Here is a 23,537-nt window from a genome sequence, read left to right as displayed (position 1 = left end):
ATGTTTCACAAATTTGTTAAATACAATGTGCTCCTCAGAGGAAGGAACTGTATTTCAAGAGTTCATTTCATATGACCCTGTGTCCTGGACAGCAAACCTTTTTTTTGGACCAGGCACAGGCTTAGAATGTGTTAGCTCTGCAGCAGTTAACATATTTGAACCTGCAGTAACTCCACCATCAGATGCATCTCTAATATTACAAATTTTTACTTGCGCTTCTTACTAGAGACACTAATGAACTATGGCAGAATGAATCTAGTGGTGTCAAGGGAAGAACTAAAATTTATTTAAAGAATTTTAAAAGGAGAAGTTTATTTTAAAAGGTAAAGTTTTAAGAGTTCTCAGAGAACCTTACAGATTATATTGGCTATCAGTTATGAAAAACTGTCTTTTTGGTCGAGTTACTGAGTTTCAAAAATTATATAATACTAATACAAAGTTAAAATTCACAGAATTCATAAAAGCATCTAAACTTTAGATAAGCATAAGTTTTCTCAATGTTTTAGATAAAACTCAATTAAAACTTTAGGATACATCCTGTCAATTCATGCAAAAAAACCTTTCTTGACAAAAATTCACTTAAGACAATTATGTTAAAGTTTGTTCTTGGGGCGCCTGGGTGGCACAGTCGGTTGGGCGTCCGACTTCAGCCAGGTCACGATATCGCGGTCCGTGAGTTCGAGCCCCGCATCAGGCTCTGGGCTGATGGCTCAGAGCCTGGAGCCTGCTTCCGATTCTGTGTCTCCCTCTCTCTCTGCCCCTCCCCCGTTCATGCTCTGTCTCTCTCTGTCCCAAAAATAAATAAACGTTGAAAAAAAAAATTTAAAAAAAAAAAAAGTTTGTTCTTATTCGCAGTCGGTTAAGCGCCCGACTTCAGCCAGGTCACGATCTCGCGGTCCGGGAGTTCGAGCCCCGCGTCAGGCTCTGGGCTGATGGCTCGAAGCCTGGAGCCTGTTTCCGATTCTGTGTCTCCCTCTCTCTCTGCCCCTCCCCCGTTCATGCTCTGTCTCTCTCTGTCCCAAAAATAAATATAAAAAAAAAACGTTGAAAAAAATAAAGTTTGTTCTTATTTTTTATTTTTATTTTTTGCTGATTTTTGGATGAATACCTTGGCACAGACACAGGAGTCTGAAAACTAAGGTAAATGGTCTTCATGATTCAGCTGAAATATCAATTTTGCCTGGATCACTGAAATGTCTTTCTTTCTGTGAGTGTGCCTGCCTATGCATAGTTGTACACTAATATAAGAGCTCTGACTTCATAACCTTCTCCCAGATACTTCACTGAGGGAGACTAGCAATAGGAAAATCTTGGCCCTGGCTTTTCTCCTTAGAGTTCTATTACCTGTGAGGAGGCTACCCTTTAGAAAGCAGGATACCTACCCTACTCTTCAAAAGTTCCTGTGCCTATTTTAATTACAGCTCTGTCACCATGGCTCTAAAGAACATGAAAGGTACTCTATCTACACTGTGGAACAGGAGGCAGAAAACATCAAAATGATGCTAGCAGCTTCCTCCTACCTTTTTACAGCTATGGGGGCCCACAATTAAGGAAGTCCCAACCTTCATCTTTAAAACAGAATGACATAGCTTCTCATTCTACCCCTTTTGAGCCATGGAGGTTTAATGAAATTTTAAAAAACAAACCCACACATGATGTCATCTCATCACAAAATTGTGTAAAATAAACTTGGTAGATCAGAGTAATACCCAGCACACTGTAACTAATTAAAAAATGGAGGAATGAATCCATAAACATTAGTGTTATACAAAGGATGGCTGGCACCTCTGTTAGTTCTTGGAGGGATAAACAAGAGAAAATAATGAACTTAGGCTACAGAATAAAGACCTTTTGTGAGAAATAGAAGGAATTTATGTAGGAATGTCTGTTAAACTTTAGAAAGGATTTCCCAAAAATGTTGAGTTGTCTGAATAAACTTTGAAAGGGTGAAATACTGCTTGTCAACAAGAAAATGAGCAAGTATGATGATATTATCAACTTTATGGTAAAGGTACATACTACTTTTCACATTCAAGTCCAGACTGAAAGTAACTTTCATTTGTATGGCACATGACCGTATTAAAGATACTTTAATATATATTATTTCAATTGACTCTCAAATCATTATCCTCACACGACTCTCAGAAAAGTTAACCTGCTTTATGCCTTTGGCCAAGTCTCTTATGCAAACACTTGAGAATTAGGGTTCTGACTTTTCATTGAGTTTGTTTTGATTTTAAGAAAACAAAACTGTTCTGTATTTCTCCTAAAACTGAAGTGTATGTAACTTAGCCTCCACTTAAAATCTGGTTCAAAAAATGTATAACTTTCTTAAACATTTCTCTGGAAAGGAAAAAGATCATTTTTTAATAAATATATAAAATATCTACCTAAAAAGAAATAAAATCTTTTATTATGTGTTTTATTATGTGATAAGAATATATACAAAGTCTTCACAAAAAATTTTATGAACAGCTCAAAACAGAATTTTCACTACCTCTAGCTCATTTTAGTCAGTATGCTTTTTAATCAGTACCAGGAATTTAACACTGAAGAAAACAAGTATCTCCAAATTATTGCTCTACAAACAACAATAAATTTCAAGATTTTAAAGAAAACCATATCAATTTGTGTCAGTAACTGATACATTCATCATGGATTTATCAAGCGTAATTACATTTTTAAATGCCAACAGGATACTCTGAAGGTATAAAAACAATGGTTTACTCCTTTGGACTGTTTAATTCTAAGACTGGAGGTCATTTTAAAATTGACAAATTAGGAAAACTGCCCATTCTTTTAAAGTGTGTCAATAAAGAATATAGAATAAGATATGTTTTAAATTCCTCCAATTTTGCTAAAAACCTACTTAATTTTCTTTTTGTAACTAAAATTATTAACATCTTTAATAAGAATACTTTCAACAATCAGAATTTTCGGTGATGGCCATTTAATAGTGTGACAAAACTATATTCCAGATACAAATTATCAATCTACTGAGCCTGAGATAATTTACATCTTTATGACTTTAAAATTGTCTGCATCAGTTAATCTGGCAGATAAAATAACCAAATACTAATTTTTATTATGTAACTATAATCTCTGTCCAAAGATTTTCAAAATATATTGGAGCCTTTAAAAATAAATATGCAACTTCTATACATAAAACTTCAATTCTTTCTGAGTGGTAAAGAATACTCATTACATTTAAAAAGTAAACTTTTTTCTCCAAAAAGCACTAATTAATAATTAATAACAATAAATCCTGAATAACAATTTTTTAAATCTAATTGACCTTAACAAGCATATATTACTTTCTGTATTTCTGAAATACTGTTCAGAATCCTTTCACGTAAGTTTCAACTTGACTACTCCTTGATACCATCTACTGAGCCTACCACTGCAGGCCTGGATATATTTATTATTTTAATATGAAGTAATTTTAAACTAACAGATACCTCTCTAACCATGCTAGTAAGACAGAAGCATGACCTACTGTGGAAAATTCAGTACTGGGAGACATGATATTGGAAATGAATTCTTGGCTTTGCCATGGACACATTATATGTCCCTAAATAGGTCACAATTTTCATATTCCATTTACTGCACTGTGCACAGTTCTTGTAAAGTGAACTACTTAGCAAAGCACCCTGCAAACAACACACAATGAAACAGTAACTGACTGATTATTAGACTATATTTTGAAGTTGGAGTAAGAAGACCTAGCATTTGGCTACATAAGACCTCAGTTTCCTTATCAATAATATGAGAAGACAGATCCATAGAAGACCTACATTTTAGGGTGGCTACTCATGAAGCAGACTGAGACGGAGACTAGTGAGCAGAAGTTCACTGGGGGTGCTCCCGAGATGATCACCTGTGAGGGCAGGACAGAAAAAGAAGTGGGGCTCTGTAGTCACAAACAGGGACTTGGCTGACCCTGATGGGAGTTGGGGGGGGGGGGGCAGCCACTCTGGACCAGAGATAGCATGGCAGAGTTGTTCTAAATTGGAATAGAATCTTTATAACCCCTCATTAGTCAGTCACTGGATGCAGGTTGCCCTGCACAATATGGGTAAGTTACTGCTGTACAAATGAGGTAAGGGCAATCGCCAGAGAGAGACACAGCTTTGAGCATTCAGTTACCAATGCTTGGCAGCTAGAGGGGTGAGTTTTCAGTCCTGTCATGGGGGATCTGCCAGTGAACCAGGGGCCTCTACTACTACCAAGATCCCTTCCAGTTCTAGATTTTTTGGTGATGCTTTGGCTTTCAGAAACAAGCTCAAATCATCATCAAAACATCTGTGACAAAATAATATACACTGTAAGATTTCATTTAGATCAAGTTCAAGAACAAGTAGAACTAATCTATGTTGACAGAGGTCATAACAACTATTACCTCTGAGAAATACTAACTGGGACAGGGAATGAGAGAACCTTCAGGGGTGCTGATTATAGTATATATCTTGCCCTGGAGTATGTAAAATACACACACACATACCTATGTGAGGGTTTCCCAAAGATTTACAAGAAAAGAGATTTACATAAAATGCTGTTAATATTCTATAAAATAAACACCTGACATTACAATGTGTAAACTGAATATAATTTTTAAAAAGTTTACAGTTTTAGGTTATGCTGATAGTTGGACAATTCCTTTACTTCTCTTGTAATTTTGGTATACAAATTACTTCAAGTATTTATACTCAAGGCATTAAAATGCATCAAAATGAAACAAAAGACAAAATGACAAACTTGGATATCAAGTGGGCCTAAGTCATCAAAAAAAAGAAACAAAATAGAGAACACCACTGGACACAGACTTGCAAAACTGCCATTTAAAATCAGAACTACAGTAAAGATTTGAGTAAATCATATGGCTTATTACCATGTATTTTAAAAGACTAAGTATAGTGCTGCCACCTAGTAGACAAAGCTGATAATAACCAATTTCAGTTCTAAAAAGTTATATATATCTTATAGGAAATACAGAAATGCCTTTTTTTTTTTCTGTTTATTCATTTGTGGGTTTTTTTATCCCTTAGATTCCACCTCTGAGTGAAAGGAGATAATGGCTTTCGATTATGGAATGATTAAGTCATGGAGAATAAAAGGCACAGCATAAGGAATATAGTCAATGATACTGTAATAGCGATACATTAAGACATGTTAGCTCTAGTTGTAGTGAAGACAACATGATTTATAAACTTGTCAAAACACTATGCTGCATACCCGAAACTAATGTCATCAGCTATACTCAAATAAAAAAATCAATTAATTTTTAAAAACCCAGAAAAGCTGTATATTATTCAACAATACTCTGCCAAAATATACCTTAAAGACTACCACGTTTGGACAACAGCTAAAAAATCAAATAATTATGTTTTCAAATAAATTGTATGATTTCTAAAATAGCTACCAAAAGCTCAAACAATAGTATGTGCTAGTACTGGGAGTTTGAGAGGTTCCCCAATACAAATCTGACCCCATTCTAGAAACAAACACTTTCTACAAGATCCCAGGGCTATAGGTTCCCAGATACAGTCTCTAGGGAGGAAGAAGGGCAATGTCCAGTTAGTTGTACCCTCTAGTTGCTCTTCCCTAAAATATATTTGGAGACTCAGTGAACTTAAAGTGTTTTGGATAAAGGTTTTAAGCAGAATGCACGTAAGGAAGGACAAGGCCTTTTCTCCTCTACCAATGTGTGAACATCTAGATTCTAACACACAAGGGCCTCTAGTCTTACCCCTAGTACTAGAAGAGTAAACTCTCCCACTTTAAACTCTACCTCGTCCTCTACCCACAATTTTTCTTTGTTAGTTAGGTATCACTTTACAGAGCCCCAAAGTCAAAGAGAAAAGTAGATACTGTGCTGGGACTCTTCATAAAAAAATGGAGAAAATCTACACTATGCCAGCACTCTAAGGGCAGAAGGAAAAAGGGAAGACCACAATAAGCATGGAGATTATATGACTGCCAGGGAGATGAGGCTGGCTACCTAACAGATGCCCAAAGAATGGATGACAAAAGAGCAACATTATCTCATATACATGACACTTTTCTGGGACAAGAGGTACAAAGTCCTATCATTTAATTGTACCTGAGCATTCTCACCCAAATAGAGTCTACAAGCCAAAGCACAAATGGAGGGATACACAGCCAGTGAGCACACATGGGAAACATACCATCACACTATAAAACAGAGCCTGACATACAGAGTAACAGTAGAGCACAAAGAACCTAGTACAGAGTAGTGTGATCAAATGTAAGTGAGACACATGGAAATGAACAGATCAAAGTTTTAGATAGGCTTTGCCACAAACTAGTTATGAAATCTAGTGCAGAGGCAGAGAAGTATAAATGGTACTACGCAAACAAGTTGCTCAGGCACTGAAATGAGGGGTTACCAACACTGAAAGCACCTAACCAGGATCAGGAGAGCAAAGTTCTGGGATCCAGTCTGCCTCTGATTAGCTAGGGTTTAGAACAAGTCAATTCACATCTCTAGAATCAATCTATCTGTATTTACTAGAGAGGTATTTCCAGAGTGGGTTCCACAGTACAATAACAACAAAACAGTGAAATGCTTACCAATAAAAGGATTTCATAGTCAAGTACGCATAGGGAAATGTAACTACTATAAAGCCACCACTCTTAGAGATTCACAATGAACTTTACTACAGTAAAATCTCTAAGAAGAGCTTATAATTAAGATAGCAGTTTAATTTTAATACATTTTTTCAAAGTCAATGGGTCATTAAAGTACTTTTTCTTTTTATAAACATTAACATTGTAGCACTTCCTGGGTGGCTCAGTCCGTTAAGCGTCTGACTCTGGATTTCAGCTCAGGTCACGATCTCACAGTTAGTGAATTCGAGCCCTGCTTAGGATTCTCTCTCTGCCCCTCGTCTACTCGCACATGTGCTCTCTCTCAAAATAAATAAACTTAAAACAAAATATTAACGTTGCAAAACACACTTTGCCTTTCCTCAAAAGATCATACAGCAATTCCACTTCTAGATTTTTACTCAAAAGAAGTGAAAGCAGGGACTTCAACAGACATTTGCACACCCACATTCACAGTAGCATTATTCACAATGGCCAAAAGGTGGAAATAACCCAAATGTCCATCAACAAATAAAAGGATAAACAAAAACATGATTTAAACATACCACAGAGGATCATTCAGCCTTAAGAAGGAATAAAATTCCAATACATGTTATAAGATGTAGAAGACATTTTGCTAAATGAAATAAGCCAGACACAAAAGGTTAAATATTATATGACTCCATTAGTCAAATTCATGGAGACAGAAAGTAGAATAGTGGTTACAAGGGATTGGAGGTGGAGAAGGATAATGGGGACTAACCATTAAATGGGCACAGAGTTTTAGTTTGGAGTGACGTCAAAGTTCTGGAAATGGATGGCAATGATGGCTACACATGCTTAAAATCACTGAACTGTACACTTAAAAATGGCTTAAATGGTAAATTTTATGTTATGTATATTCTACTACAATAAAAAAAAAACTACACTCTGCCAAATCCTGGGTTAGTTTTCTCTTAATGCTACCATTCTGAGTGTGAAATCACTAAAAAAGTCAATATAAATTACCTTACCTCAGCTACACAACAAATTGACCCCAATGCTTCTCCACGAAAACCGTAAGTTGTCAAATTTTCAAGATCTTCATGACTATTTATTTTTGAAGTGTAGTATTTCATTGCCATTACAGGTGCATCAGTGGCCTTGATACCCTCACCATTGTCTCGCACCTCAATTTTATCAAATCCATAGTTCTCCTATAAAGTTAAAGAATACTTTTAGTACATACAGTAAACTGTTGTCACAGAAACAGAAAGCAACATAAGAGAAACAGTTGTGTCATTTATTTACCTTTTGTGGAATCTTAATATTAAGAAAGTAAGAGTTCAAATTGTTAACTCTATCAATTCCTAACTATGGTACAATGGGGAAGCCCCTTGTTTTCCCTGAACTCAGATTCAATTGTAAAATAAAGAAGTCAGTCTAATTGTAAAATAAAGAAGTCAGTTCCCTTGAAGTATTTCAGCACCATTGGATGTCTGTGTTTAAATTTACATTTAAACTTGACTAAGAAAATTCTACTAAATTATATATGCTTTTGCATATATAATCTCTCAAAAAAACAAAACTGAATACTATCACCTTCAAAAACAGCAGCTGATTCTACCCACCAAGAGTCTAGCAATTATCCTTATTCAGCCTTTTAATACTTTTCAATACTTTCTCCCTTTATTTACTGCTTTCATAAGAATTTTAAATATTTAGTATAACTTTCTAAAGTTCTTTTTGCAAATAATCACTGAACAGAAAAATGCTGAGAAAATACATTAAATTTGGCAATCTCTGTGAGTTCTTTACTTGAAAAATGAGGAAAAAAAACCCAACTCAATTCATAGCTTAGTATTTGTAGGCTAATACTAAAAGTATGCATACATAACAAAAACAAAATCTAGGGACACCTGAGTGGCTCAGCTGGTTAAGTGTATGACTCTTGATCTCAGCTCAGGTCATGATCTCAGTTTGCAAGTTCGAGCCCCATGATGCGGCTGGGGATTCTGTCTCTCTCCCTTTCTCTGCCCCCCCCCCACCCATTGCATTTATTTTATTTTAAATTAAAATAAACATTTAAAAAAGGTTCAAAAACAAAATCTAAATCCCTATAGAGATCTTCCTGCAATTACAATCACTCTAGTATTTTAAAATAATACAGTTTTTTAATAACCTGAATTTAAGTAATACTGTGTAAGTACTTTCTAGGTAAATTACATATGTAAGGTGTTGGAGGGAGACCCTTGAGAATTAGTTCCTAATCTCTCTCAATCCACAATTAACACCCTAGAAACAGTTTGGCTGCTTCATTTTATAGAAAAATCATTAACTACAGAAAACTAATCTTGCAATACAAATACAACTCCAGACATGTGAGTAAAATAATACAAAGATCTGTTTAAATTTTTAAAATAAGATCAACTTTAACTAATTATGAAAACATTCCTAGTCAGGATAGTTATTATTGTATGAAATCATAATAAAACAAGTCTTATGTACAGCAACACAGTCATTTATTTTCAAACTCTACAAAGCAGAAACTGGTAAATATCAAGATACTAAAATATACAGCCAGATAAAAATGTGTACTTTACTTTTATCAGAAGACTTCTGTGGGCTGCCTAACACTATTTTTAAAAACGTGCTTTTCTTCCAGAGAGCTTTTTTTTTTTTTTCAACGTTTATTTATTTTTGGGACAGAGAGAGACAGAGCATGAACGGGGGAGGGGCAGAGAGAGAGGGAGACACAGAATCGGAAACAGGCTCCAGGCTCTGAGCCATCAGCCCAGAGCCTGGCGCGGGGCTCGAACCCACGGACCGCGAGATCGCGACCTGGCTGAAGTCGGACGCTTAACCGACTGCGCCACCCAGGCGCCCCTCTTCCAGAGAGCTTTAAGAACAAAGTATGTCTGCCTAAGATTCAGGAATGAAATATGTCAAATATAATTATCTAATCCTATTTATTATCAATTGTATTCTAATCAGAATCAGTCACTATAGTATACAAAATACCTTAAAAAACATAAATTGCCTTTCTTTGGGTTTAATAAATATTTTCCATGTTTATAAAGGTTACAATACGTTGACCCTTGAACACAAGAATTAGGGGTGCTGACTCCCACGTTGTCAAAAATCCATGTATAATTTTTGACTTCTCAAGAACTTAATAGCCTATTTTTTTTTAATTTTTAATTCTAGCAGAGTTAACATAGCATTATATGTTCAAGTGTACAATACAGTGATTCAGTACTTTCATCTATTACTTGGTGCTCATCAAGACAAGTGTGCTGTTAATCCCTTCACCTATTTCATCATAGGGTAGTTCTATTTTTAACTTTTTGATGAACCTCAATATTGTTTTCCACAGTGCCTGCACCAGTTTGCATTCCCACCAAGAGTGCAAGAGGGTTCCTTTTTCTCCACACCTTCAACACTTTGTTTCTTGTGTTGGTGATTTTAGCCATTCTAACAGGTGTGAGGTGATCTCTCATTGCAGTTTTGATTTGCGTTTCTCTGATGATGCTGAACATCATTTCATGTTTGTCAGTCATCTGTACTTCTTTGGAAAAATGTTCATGTATTCTATTTTTTAATTGGATTATTTGGGGTTTTGGTGTTGAGTTGTAGCAGTTCTCTATACATTTTGGATATGCCATTTGCAAATATCTTCACCCATTTGGTGGGTTGCCTTCTAGTTTTATTGTTTTCTTTGCTGTGCAGAAGCTTTTTATTGTGATGTTGTGCTAATAGCTTATTTTTGCTTTTACTTCACTGGTCTGATAAGACCTATCTAGAAAAATGTTACAGCCAAAGTCTGACAAATTATGTCTGACTTTGTGTGCTCTTACAAGAGTTTATGGTTTCAGGTCTCACATTTAGATCTTTAATCCATTTTGAATTTGTGTGTATGGTTTAAGAAAGTGGTGCAGTTTCTTTTGCATATAGCTGTCCAGTTTTCCCAGCACTATTTATTGAAGAGACTGTCTTTTTCCCATTGCATTTTTCTTGCTTCCTTTGTGGAAGATTAATTGACCATAAAATTATGGGTTTACTTCTGGGTTTTCTGTTTTATTGATCTATGTGTCTATTTTTGTACTGGTACCATAGTGTTTTGATTACTACAGCTTTGTAATATAACTTGGAAGTTTGGGATTGTGATCCTTCCAGTTTTGTATTTCTTTTTCAAGACTGCTTTGGCTATTCAGGGTCTTTGTGATTCCACACAAATTTCAGGACTGTTTATTCCCGTTCTGTGAAAAATGGTGTTGTTATTTTGATGGGGATTGTATTAAATTTGTAGATTGCTTTGGGTAGCATGAACATTTTAACATTTGTTCTCCTAACCCATAAACATGGAATGTCTCTCCACTTCTTCATGTCTTCAATTTCTTCCAACAGAGTTTACAGTTTTCAGAGTATAGATCTTTCACTTCCTTGGTTAGCTTTATTCTTAGGTACCTTATTATTTTAGGTGCAGTTGTAGATGGGATTTTTTGAAATTTCTCTTTCTGCTACTTCATTATTAGTATACAGAAGTGAAACAGATTTCTGTATGTTGATTTTGTATTGTGTGACTTTACTGAATTCATTTACGGTAGTTCTAGTTCTAGCAGTTTTTGGAGGAGTCTTTAGGGTTTTTAAAATATAGTATCATGTCATCTGCAAATTGTGAAAGTTTTATTTCCTCTTTACCAATTTGGATGCCTTTTATTATTTTCTGTTGTCTGACTACCTATTGTCTGATACCTAGGACTTCCAGCAACATGTGAATAAAGGTGGTGAGAGTGGACATCCTTGTCTTGTTCCTGACCTTAGGGGAAAAGCTCTCAGTTCTTCTCCATTACTATGTCAGTGGTATTATATTGAGTTATGTTCTGTCTAAACCTACTCTAGTGATGGTTTGTTGTTGTTGTTGAAGGCTTTTATCATGAATGGATATTGTATTTTGTCAAATACTTTTCCTGCACCTATTGAAATAATACGGTTTTTATCCTCTCATTGATTTATCACATTGATTCTCAAATATTGAAAAACCCTTGCAACCCAAGAATAAATCCCACTTGATCATGGTGAATAAATTTTTTAAATGTTGCCCCTCCCCTGCTCATACTCTCGGTCTCAAAAATAAATAAAACATTAAAAAAAATAAAAATAAAAAAGGGGGGGTGCGCCTGGGTGGCTCAGTCGGTTGGGCTTCCAACTTTGGCTCAGGTTATGATCTCGCGGTTTGTGAGTTCAAGCCCCGTGTTGGACTGTGTGCTGACGGCTCAGAGCCTGGAGCCTGCTTCAGATTCTGTGTCTCCTCTCTCTCTGCCCCTCCCCTGCTCATGCTCTGTCTCTCTCTGTCTCAAAAATAAATAAAACATTAAAAAAATTTTTTTTTTATGTTTTATTTATTCTTGAGGTCAGGGAAGGGGCAGAGAGGGACAGAGGATCCAAAGTGGGCTCTGTGCTGACAGCAGATAGCCTGATGTGGTGCTTGAACTCACAAAGTGGAGATCATGACCTGAGCTGAAGTCAGATGCTTAAGCAACTGAACTACCCAGGCATCTCCCATGGTGAATGATGTTTTTAAATGTACTGTTGGATTCTCTTTGCTAATATTTTGTTGAGGATTTTGGCATCTATGTTCATCAGAGATTTTGGCTTGCAGTTCTCTTTAATTGTGATGTCTTTATCTGGCTTTGGTGACGGGGTAATGCTGACCTCATACAATAAATTTGGAAGTTTTCCTTCCTCTATTTTTGTGGAATAGTTTGACAGTAGGTATTAACTCCTAAAATGTTTAGAAGAATTCCCCTGTAAAGCCAGTTCATTTGCAATTTTTGTCTGTTGGGAGTTTTTTGATTACTGATTCAATTTCACTGCTGGTAATCAGTCTATTCAAATTTTTTATATCTTCCTTTTTGCAGTTTTTGGTAGTTCATAAATTTCTAGGAATTTATGTTTCTTCTAGGTTCTACAATTTGTTGGCATATACTTTTTCATAATATTCTAATTGTATTTCTGTGGTGTTGGTTATTTCTCATTTGTGATTTTTTTTTCTTTTTTGATTAGTCTAACTAGAGGCTTACCAATCTTTTTGATCCTTTCTAAAAACCAGCTCCTAAACTGATATTTTATTACTTTTTTAGTTTGTGTCATTTATTTCTGCTCTAATCTTTACATCTCCTTTCTTCTACTCATTTTGGGTTTTGTTTGTTCTTTTTCTAGCTCCTTTAGGTATACGGTTAGGTTGTTTGAAATTTTTCTTGCTTCTTGAGGTAAGCCTGTATTGCTGTAAACTTCCATCTTAGATCCACTTTTGTTGCATCCCAAAAATTTTAGACTGTTGCATTTTCATTTGTCTCCATGGTTTTTTTTCTTTTTTTTTTTTTTTTAATTTCTTTGATTTCTTGGCTGACCTATTCATTGTTTGGTAGCATGTTATTTAACTTCTATGTATTTGGGCTCTTTCCAGATTCTTTGTGGTTATTTGGTTTCATTATGGTCAGAAAAGATGCATGGTATGACTTTGTTCTTTCTGAATGTTGACACTTGTCTTGTGGCCTAATATGTGATCCATTCTGGAGAATGTGTGATGAGCACTTGAAAAGAAAGTGTATTCTGCTGTTTTAGGATGGAATATGAAAAGAAAGTCTATTCTGCTGTTTTAGAATGGACTGTCCTAAATATATCTGTTAAATCCATTTGGTCCAGTGTGTCATTCAAAGCTACTGTTTCCCTGTTGATTTTCCTAGATTATCTGTCCACTGATGTAAGTGAAGTGTTAAAGTCCTCTATGTTATTTTATTACTATCAATTAGTTCCTGTTTCTTTTTAACTATTTTACTCATTTAAGTGCTACGTTGGGTGCGTAAATATTTACAGTTGTTACATCTTCTTGCTGGATTGTCCTCTTTACAATTATAGAGTGCCCTTGTCTCTTGTTACTGTCTTGGTTTTAAAGTCTATTTTGTCCGACATAAATCATTGCTACCCCTGCTTTCCTTTGACATCATATACATGAAATATGTTTCTCCATCCCCCACTTCCAATCTGCAGATGTTTTTAGGTCTGAAATGAGTCTCTTGTTGGCAGAAAATAGACTGGTCCTGGGTTTTTATCAATTCCATCACCCTACATCTTTTGATTTGAACATTTAGTCCATTTACATTCAAAGTAATTATTGATATTTATTGCCATTTTGTTACTTGTTTTGTGGCTGTTTTTGTAGTCCTCTGATACTTTCTTCTCTTGCTCTCTTTCAAGGTTTGCTGGCTTTCTTTAAAATTATATACCTGGATTCTTTTCTCTTTATTTTTTGCATTTTTATTACTGGCTTTTTGGGTTTTTGCATATAGCAGTCTATATTAAGCTGATTGATGGTCACTTAAGTCTGAACCATTTCTTCTCTCTCCAAATGTTTTAGGTATATGGTGTCATATTTTACATCCTTTTGTGAATCTCTTGACTGATTTTTATTTTATTTTTATTTAAATGTTTATTTATTTTTGAAAGACAGACAGAATGCGAGTGGGGGTGGGGCAGAGAGGCAGAGAGACACAGAATCTAAAGCAGGCTCCAGGCTCTGAGCTGTCAGCGCAGAGCCCCATGTGGAGCTCAAGCTCACAAGCTGTGAGATCATGACGTAAGCTGAAGTCAGCTGCCCAACTGGCTGAGCCACCCAGGTGCCCCACTCTTGACCAATTTTTAAAGAGATACTTATTTTTACTGCTTTAGTGCTTCTCACTTTTTTTACTCCTACTTTTGCTCTTCCCTTTCCACTCAAAGACTCCCCTTTAACATTTCTTTTTTTTTTTATTAAAAAAAAATTTTTTTTAACGTTTATTTATTTTTGAGACAGAGAGAGACAGAGCATGAACAGGGGAGGGTCAGAGAGAGGGAGACACAGAATCTGAAACAGGCTCCAGGCTCTGAGCTGTCAGCACAGGGGCCCGATGAGGGGCTCGAACTCATGGACTGCGAGATCGTGACCTGAGCCGAAGTCGGCCGCTCAACCGACTGAGCCACCCAGGTGCCCCATCCCCTTTAACATTTCTTATAGGAGGGTTGGTTTAGTGGTCATGAATTCCTTTTTCTCTCTCCTATTCTGAATGGGGAAACTCTCTCTCTCCTGTTCTGAATGACTGCCTTGATGAATAGAGTACTCTTGGCTGTAGGTTTTTTCCTTTCAGCACTTTGACTATCTCATGCCACTCCCTTCTGACCTGCCAAGTTTCTACTGACAAACCTGCTGATAGCCTTATGGGGTTTCCCTTATATGGAACTGGCTTCTCTTACTGCTTTTAAAATTCTCTATCACTACTTTTTGCCATTTTAATTACTATATGTCTTTATGTATGCCTCCTTGGGTTGATTTTGTTGAGGGATCTCTGTGCCTCCTGCATCTGGACCTCTGTTTCCTTTCCCAGATTAAGGACATTTTCAGCTATTATTTCTTCAAATATATTTTCTTCCCCCTTTTCTCTTCTTCTGGGATCCCTATAGTACAAATATTATGCTTGATGGAGTCACTGACTTCTCTAAGTCCATTCTCATTTTGAATAATTTTTTCTCTCACCATTTGGCTTGATTACTTTCTAAGATTCTGTGCTCCAGGTTGCTAATTTGCTCCTCTGCATCCTCTAGCCTGCTATTATTCGATCTATTGTTTCTTAAATTTCATTTACTGTGTTATTTATAGCTTGTTCTTTTTTTCTCTCTTTGTTAAGGACCTCACTGATGTCCTCCACTCTTTTCTCAAGTTCAGTATCTTTATGATCATTACTTTAAATTCTCTATCAGGCATATTACTTGTATCTGTTTCTCCTAGGTTTCTTGCTGTGGTTTGGCCTTGCTCTTTCATTTGGTACATATATCCTGTCTCTTCATTGTGTCTAGCTCTCTGTGTCTGTTTCTGTGTGTTAGGAAAGTCAACCACAGTGCAGTGTCCCCTATTCACCAGAACGTGTCACTTCAGGAGTGTCTCCTATGTGTGTTGGGCCTGCTGTTGTATCCTGGCTGCTTTTTCCTTTGCTGCAGTACCCTGCAGAGATTCTCCTTGACTGTTGTGGGCACTATTTGGTCCCTGGCTGCCGTGGGGCACACAGTTTTAACAAGATGAGTGCTGGTCTGCTTGCAAAATGAGACCTGCTGCCGCTGCTAGACTGAAGCCCCACATAGTGCATAGGTTGGAAGATACAGTGTTGGGAAGGTTTGCACTGGTCTTCTGGGAGAGGGGACTCAAAATGTCAGAACTGAGGCATATGTGACTGGGAAGTGTGGATCTGCTGAAGTGCAGTGTTGGGGCAGGGGTCATGGGGTAAGCAAGTTAGGTAGTGTCACTGCCATGCTGGTTCTCACATGTGGCCATGTGTTTGCACTGGGGCATATGGGAGACAAATGGTATCTGCCCATTCCTTTTTTCCGGGAGGAGACCCACAGTGATCCCTGCTGTCCGGGACATGCTCTGAAATGAGTAAACTACTCTCCCCCCCATTTTCAAACTGCTGTTTCTATGCTGTAACTCCAAGGGCTGTTGGTTGTGCTCTCTTTAAGGGCAGGGACTCCACTTCCTATTGTTATCCAGGCTCTCCCAGAATGTGGCTTTTTAAAATTCCATGCTTTAGGTCCTGCTGGCTTTAAGAATTCATGGAATTCGGCCCCTCTGGCTTTCAAAGCCACATATTTGGGGCTTCAACTTCCCCATGCAGGTTGCCTAGTGCAATATAGTCTATTTCTCCTCCCTCTTCATATCTGCAGTTCTCTCCCCTCCACGGAGCACTCCCCACCAAGTCTCTGCTCTTCCTACCGTCTTTGATGTGGCCTCTTGTCTACCACTTCTCTTTAGCTGTGGAGTTTGTTTTGCCAGCCTTCAAGTCTGTTCCGGGTTATTTACACTGATGTGAGTGTTACCTAGTTGTATCTGTGGAACTAGGTGAGCTTAGGGTCCTCTTACTCCGCCATGTTCCCAGCCTCCTCTTAATAGCCTCATATTGACTAGCAGCTTCACCAATAACACAAAAAGTCAATTAACACACATTTTGTATGTTACATATAGTATATGCTATATATTCTTACAATAAAGTAAATTCAGAAAAAGACAATGTTATTAAAATCGTAAGGAAAAGGGGCGCCTGGGTGGCGCAGTCGGTTAAGCGTCCGACTTCAGCCAGGTCACGATCTCGCGGTCCGTGAGTTCGAGCCCCGCGTCAGGCTCTGGGCTGATGGCTCAGAGCCTGGAGCCTGTTTCTGATTCTGTGTCTCCCTCTCTCTCTGCCCCTCCCCCGTTCATGCTCTGTCTCTCTCTGTCCCCAAAATAAATAAAAAACGTTGAAAAAAAATTAAAAAAAAAATCGTAAGGAAAAGAAAATATATTTGCAGTACTGTACTATATTTATCAAATAAAAAATCCACATCAAAGTGGACTCATGCAGTTCAAACCTGTGTTGTTCAAGGGCCAACTGTATATTGTTGAAAACAAATACAGGTTTGGGGCACCTGGATGGCTCAGTCGGTTGAGCGTCCAACTTCGGCTCAGGTCACGATCTCACAGTTTGTGAGTTCGAGCCCCACGTTGGGCTCTGTGCTGACAACTCAGAGCCTGGAGCCTGCTTTGGATTCTGTCTGTCTGTCTGTCTGTCTCTCTCTCTCTCTGCCCCTCCCCCACTAGTGCTCTGTCTCTCAAAAATAAATAAATGTAGAAAAAAAATTAAAAAAAAAACTTTAATACAGGTTTGAAATGGCTTATAACAGCAGTTCTCAGCATCAACTAGAAACTTGTTACAAATGTAATTCTAGGGCCCAGTAACTAAAGTATTCTGATGCACCCAAACATTATTAAAACCACTAGCATAGAGCAAAGATCTTGAATGGGTTTTAGAAAAGAAAGATCTGAACTGCAATCTGATTCACTACTTACTAATTATAGGACTTTGGGAAAGTTCTCAGAACCTTAATTACTTGTAAAACAGGTATAGTAGTAGATAATTCAGAGTTTTTATAAGGAGCAATTACAACTACATGTATATGTAGTTCACATACAAACTATAAAATATGTATATACATATATATATGAAAAAAGGAAAGTCTTTGCTATAAAGATTTTTATCAGTATCATTTATGCTGTCATACTAACTGTAAATACCTGATAATTAGAAGATTATAAAAATGTATTCCTACATTCACTCAAACAATTTATTCACCATTATGTACCAGGCACTGGCCAGGTATGAAGCACACAAAAAATGAAAAAATATATACCTTACCTCTATGAGCTAGTAGTTTATAATAAGGGAGATAGACATGCAAACTAATTGTAATAAATCAATATCGTAAGTCATATTAACTCACGATTTAATATATAGCACTTAAAATTTTTTAATGTGACAACTATGACACAACAAGGGAAATAGTTTTGAAATTAGGTTTGTGGAAAAGATAAAATGCAAATGAGCATAAAACAAGTAAATAACCAAGCATAACCAAAGAATAATAGTAGAAAATACGGACAAATTAGATTCATGTTTTTGGTGATGGAGTCCTAAAGAATAACTTTTCTTTTAAAATTTCCTTTAGTGTTACTGTAATATTGACTTAAGTTAAAATTTATTTTTAAGAATTTACTCTTAAGAAAGTAAAACATGCAATGTCCTAAGAATAATTCTCTAATACGTAGAAAGAGAAAGATAACAGCTGTAAGGAGAACTCATCTGCCCAGCCCTTTTTTGCTTTAAAGGTATTTGGCTTTTCAGGGACACTCACCAGTTTAACATCTATGCTTGTGGCACCTGCATCCAAGGAGTTTTCAATGAGCTCTTTCACAACACTGACCACTGAAGTGATTATCTGAGAACTTGAAAGGAGGCGCACTGTTGCTGCAGGCAACTGTTTCATTCTAGCTTTTAGCAGCGTAGCTAAAGATAAAATGTAAGTTATAAAAATAAACATTATCAAACATTCCTAACAGATCTGATAGTAACAATAATTAATAGCAGCTCACATTTACTGAACTTCCCAGTATGCCAGGTTCTATTTTAAGCACACAGTATTAAATCATTTATTTCTTACAATATTCTTTAAAATAGAAATCTCACCTCCATCTTACGAGACTGAGGCACAGAGAAGTTAGCTAGTATATCACACTATGGTAATAATTAAACAACAATAAGAAGAATTGTGCTATAATGCGTGTAGTATATGATCTACCAAGCTAGGAATGACCAGGTGGATCCTTGGGATGTGGATGACATCAGTCAGTCATAAGCCTTAATGGCATTCTCAAACATCATTAATCATCTATACATTATGATGAGTCCAATGCCTTTTTCAGTTACTGAGCTCTATTGCAATTAGGGTACTTAGACCCTAGCATTACCATTAATATAAACTACTCAGATCTCAGACATATCAGATAGCTATCTTCTATACTACCGTGCCTAAAACATCATTCCAATCATGGAGCTTCCCAAGACAAAGCTCCAATCTCTATGCTGGCATTCAAGGTCCTTTACATACAGTCGAACCTATATATCCAAAATCTCTTTGCCACTAAATGTTTTAGCTAAAAAAGCCTTTGTCTAGGGGCACCTGAGTGGCTCAGTTAGTTGAGTGCCTGACTCTTAATTTCAGCTCAGGTCATGATCACAGGCTCGTGAGATTGAGCCCCTTATCAAGGTCCACACTGAGCATGGAACCTGCTTGAGATTCTCTCTTCCCCACTCTGCCGCTGTCCCCTACTCACTAAAAAATTTTTTAAATAAATTTAAAAAACCCTTTGTCTAATAAAACCCTTTCAAACAAAGAAACAAACAAAAAAAAAACCTCATATGGAAATCCCATATGTAAAGCATACAGGGAGTAAGGTTTGCATCTGCCTTAATGCTTAATTTCAGAAGAGATTTCAGGAAAAGAAAAAACACTAACTTGAAAGAGTGCAATTCTTCTATTGCAAGACCCAAAAATGGGAAAGAGGGGAACCCTAGGTACTTCTTTAATTTACCATGATTCACATGCTCACATGATTTGATCCTATGGAATCTAAATCCAAACAAAAGCAATGCCAGCAATGCCAAACAAACTAAAAAGATACCCATTTAGGATCCTTTCTCAGGCAAATTAAAACATAAACAGCACAGTCATGTAACGAATAGGTAAACAAGAAATGGAGAGTAGCCACTAGAACAATTACATAGGAATTTAGGGGATGCATTTATGGGAAGAGGCCAACATACTGAGTTCTGAGCAATATTAACTGATCACCGTTAATAAATAGAACTATATTATGCTTTGTACAAGGCAAATCTGATTAGCACAGCAGAAAAACATACCAGATTGGAGTCTTTAAAAAACGTGTTTGGAGGTTCATCTTTATTACATGTTAAGTGAAACAAATCACACCTTTCTGTATAAAATCAATTCATTACCTGTATCAATGGGGATAGTGTCTCACTGGTTTGTTGTGAGGATCAAATAAGCAAGCTATATGAAGTTTTCTGTAAATGACAAGGCTACAGAAAATGTACAGTATTGTGATATGGGGTCATTATGGAATGGAATGATGGGAATTTTTAATACTAACAATTAACTTCTAATTAAGCTGCATATTTGATTTAGTTTTGGGGTACATAGTTTTAGGGAGAGTGGCTTTGTAAACAACCATCTCTCAATTTTTTTTGTGGCTCTCAAGGGCTGGGAGGCTATTCTAGTCTGGAAAACAGTGTGGACAGTTAGGCCACTCCACTCTCATACCATTCAGACAAATTAGTGCTATCATAGCAAAAGGCACCCTCTGCACTCTACCCAAAGTTCTGACTGGACACAGGTCTGAGGATATAGAGCCGCACTATCCAACATGGTAGCCACTAGGCAAATGTGACTACTGAGCACTTGAAATGTGGCTACTCCAAATTAAGATATTCTAATACAATCTGGGTTTCAAACTCAATATAAAAAAACATATACAATATACACTTTTATTAAGTTCTTATATGGACCTTAAGATAAAATGATGTTCTGAATATACTGGCTTACCTCAGTATTAAAATTAACTTCATTTTTAAAATTTGTTTTAATGTGATTATGAGAACATCTAAAATTATACATGGCATACATTATAGTTCTATTGGACAGAGACATACAGAGTAGTGGTTAACAGAGCAGGCTCTGTTATATCTGTTATAACGAAACAGAGCAGGTTTCGTTATATCCTAGCTCGTATGCTAATAAAATTAAAATCTAGAACTCAATCACCTAATCTATAGAAATGGAGAAGATAATAATATATGGTTTTGGTGAGAAGTAAATAAGATAATGAATACAACTTATTACAACGTTTCACATACACATTTTAAAGATCCCAGGATACTTGGACTACATTGAGTTCCTCCAAACACCTAAATGAATACCATCCCTACCCTCACCTTCGAATCCTTACTTCCACAGAGGTTAATCCATGGCCTGGAATCAGGTCAGGCTTGGGTTCAAGAGGTCTTCTACTTTAGTTTGAGAATCCCAAGGATCTAAGAAAAACAAATCAAACTTTGGGGTATAACTTTAGCATCACCTCACCTTTTACTCTTTCTGGGCAATCTTATTAATCCTCAGCATCTTTGCCTCATTCTCTACAATCTGTCTTACCAAATTTATATTTTTCTCCCCAAGTCCCTAATTTCATCCCAATCTTCCAGTTTACTGAGGTCAAGGCAGACCACAGCATGCACTCTTCTATCTTCACACACATCTTACCTCCTCCACCCCACTATGTCCTCTGGTTTCTTAAAAATGTTTACACCTTTGCCCATACTCTACTTCCCTAACTCCCAAGTCAATGTCTCTTCTTCCTAAGAACTTTCATCTACTTTCTTTATCCAGTCCTCCCACAGGCATCTTGACCTTCAAAGCAAAAGCAAAAAAATTCTTCCCTCAACCCTATTACCCCAATGATTATCTTGTTTCTTTATGATGCCAAACATCTAAATCTATAACCACAACAGAGATCTCTCTTCTCTTCCCACATTAAAACAGGCATTTTTTTTTTCTTTAAGCTTATTTATTTTGAGGGGGAGAGAGAGAACGAGAGTGAGCAGGGGAGGAGCAGAGAGAGACAAAGAGGGAGAGAATCCTAAGCAGGCACCTCGCTGTCAGCACAGAGCCTAACATGGGGCTCAAACTCATGACCAGTGAGATCATGACCTGAGCCAAAATAAAAAGTCTGATGCTTAACTGACTGATACACCCAGGCACCCCCAAAACAGCCTTTTCTAATAATCAGTGTCAAAGTGACCTCAAGATAAGTACTTGTAAAACAGAATTTATCATCCTGCGCCCCTTCCCATGCCCTCTACTTCACTTTGCTGTTTCTCTTAGTAACACACTGTTCTTAGTGACTCAAGTCAAAAACCTCAATCTTCTTTTGCCATCAATCCCATTATTTGCATCTCTACTTCCTAGTGCGATCCTATCTATCAATCTAGACTCAGTTCCAAAGTCATTTGTAACATGGTCCCTTCTGATCACTCATCCAAGAATGATCCTTTCCTCCCCCTACATTCTTAAAGAACTTGGCTTGCATCACTCATGGGATGTTTATCACACCTGTCTTGACCTGTACAACTTCTGAATGCAGGTAATCATATATTATGTATTTCTGGATGCAGCACAGAACAATCATAGTACTTCACTCACAGCAAGCACTTGGAAGAATACTAATCAAGGGCCACAAAGAATAATTCTATCAGCAAGCCAATGTAAACATTAGGAAAAGTGTCCTCCTTCCTAGCAAGTCACACTCTATTTTAACTGGCTTCCATATCATCCCCTACCTCACCTGTATCTCCTAATCAGACTTTTTTCTGGACTGAAGGACTTTATTTCCAAGAACTTTCTAAATATCATCATTTAGATAACATGTCCCAAATTGACCTCAGACCTTCTCTAATTAACTATCTTCCCATAGACCTCATGAAGATAAAAAGCTCTGCACAGCAAAGGAAACAATCAACAAAACTAAAAGGCAACCAATGGAATGGGAAAAGATATTTGCAAATGACATATCGGACAAAGGGCTAGTATCCAAAATCTATAAAGAGCTCACCAAACTCCACACCTGAAAAACAAATAATCCAGTGAAGAAATGGGCAGAAAACATGAATAGACACTTCTCTAAAGAAGACACCCAGATGGCCAACAGGCACATGAAAAGATGCTCAACATCACTCCTCATCAGGGAAATACAAATCAAAACCACACTCAGATATCACCTCACGCCAGTCAGAGTGGCTAAAATGAACAAATCAGGAGATTATAGATGCTGGCGAGGATGTGGAGAAACGGGAACCTCTTGCACTGTTGGTGGGAATGCAAATTGGTGCAGCCACTCTGGAAAACAGTGTGGAGGTTCCTCAAAAAATTAAAAATAGACCTACCCTATGACCCAGCAATAGCACTGCTAGGAATTTACCCAAGGGATACAGGAGTACTGCTGCATAGGGGCACTTGTACCCCAATGTTTATAGCAGCACTCTCAACAACAGCCAAATTGTGGAAAAAGCCTAGGTGTCCATCAACTGATGAATGGATAAAGAAATTGTGGTTTATATACACAATGGAGTACTACGTGGCAATGAGAAAGAATGAAATATGGCCCTTTGTAGCAACGTGGATGAACTGGAGAGTGTGATGCTAAGTGAAATAAGCCATACAGAGAAAGACAGATACCATATGTTTCACTCTTATGTGGATCCTGAGAAACTTAACAGAAACCCATGGGGGAGGAGAAGGAGGAAAAAAAAAAGAGGTTAGCGTGGGAGAGAGCCAAAGCATATGAGACTCTTAAAGACTGAGAACAAACTGAGGGTTGGTGGGGGGGTGGGAGGAAGGGGAGGGTAGGTGATGGGCATTGAAGAGGGCATCTTTTGGGATGAGCACTGGGTGTTGTATGGAAACAAATTTGACAATAAATT

General features: G+C 37.1%; 1 protein-coding gene across 7 annotated transcripts in view; it reads right to left on the bottom strand.

The window, feature by feature from the left end:
- Nucleotides 1-23,537, bottom strand: part of PMS1 (PMS1 homolog 1, mismatch repair system component) — a 100,406-nt gene that overhangs the window by 74,292 nt on the left and 2,577 nt on the right. For 5 of the 7 annotated variants that reach the window (XM_030325347.2, XM_030325353.2, XM_030325352.1 and 2 more), the window contains 3 exons: nt 20,997-21,095; nt 18,340-18,491; nt 7,620-7,802 (listed from right to left, as the gene is read on the bottom strand). In XM_030325347.2, the coding sequence (XP_030181207.1) occupies nt 7,620-7,802; nt 18,340-18,471 (315 nt within the window). In that variant the 5' untranslated portion in view covers nt 18,472-18,491; nt 20,997-21,095. The remainder of the gene's footprint in view (nt 1-7,619; nt 7,803-18,339; nt 18,492-20,996; nt 21,096-23,537) is intronic. The other 2 variants (XM_030325350.1, XM_030325351.2) reach the window with 2 other exon arrangements.

The sequence above is a fragment of the Lynx canadensis genome, chromosome C1 (assembly GCF_007474595.2).
Source record: "Lynx canadensis isolate LIC74 chromosome C1, mLynCan4.pri.v2, whole genome shotgun sequence".
NCBI lineage: Eukaryota > Metazoa > Chordata > Mammalia > Carnivora > Felidae > Lynx > Lynx canadensis.
This window is presented reverse-complemented; position numbering and strand designations above follow the sequence as displayed.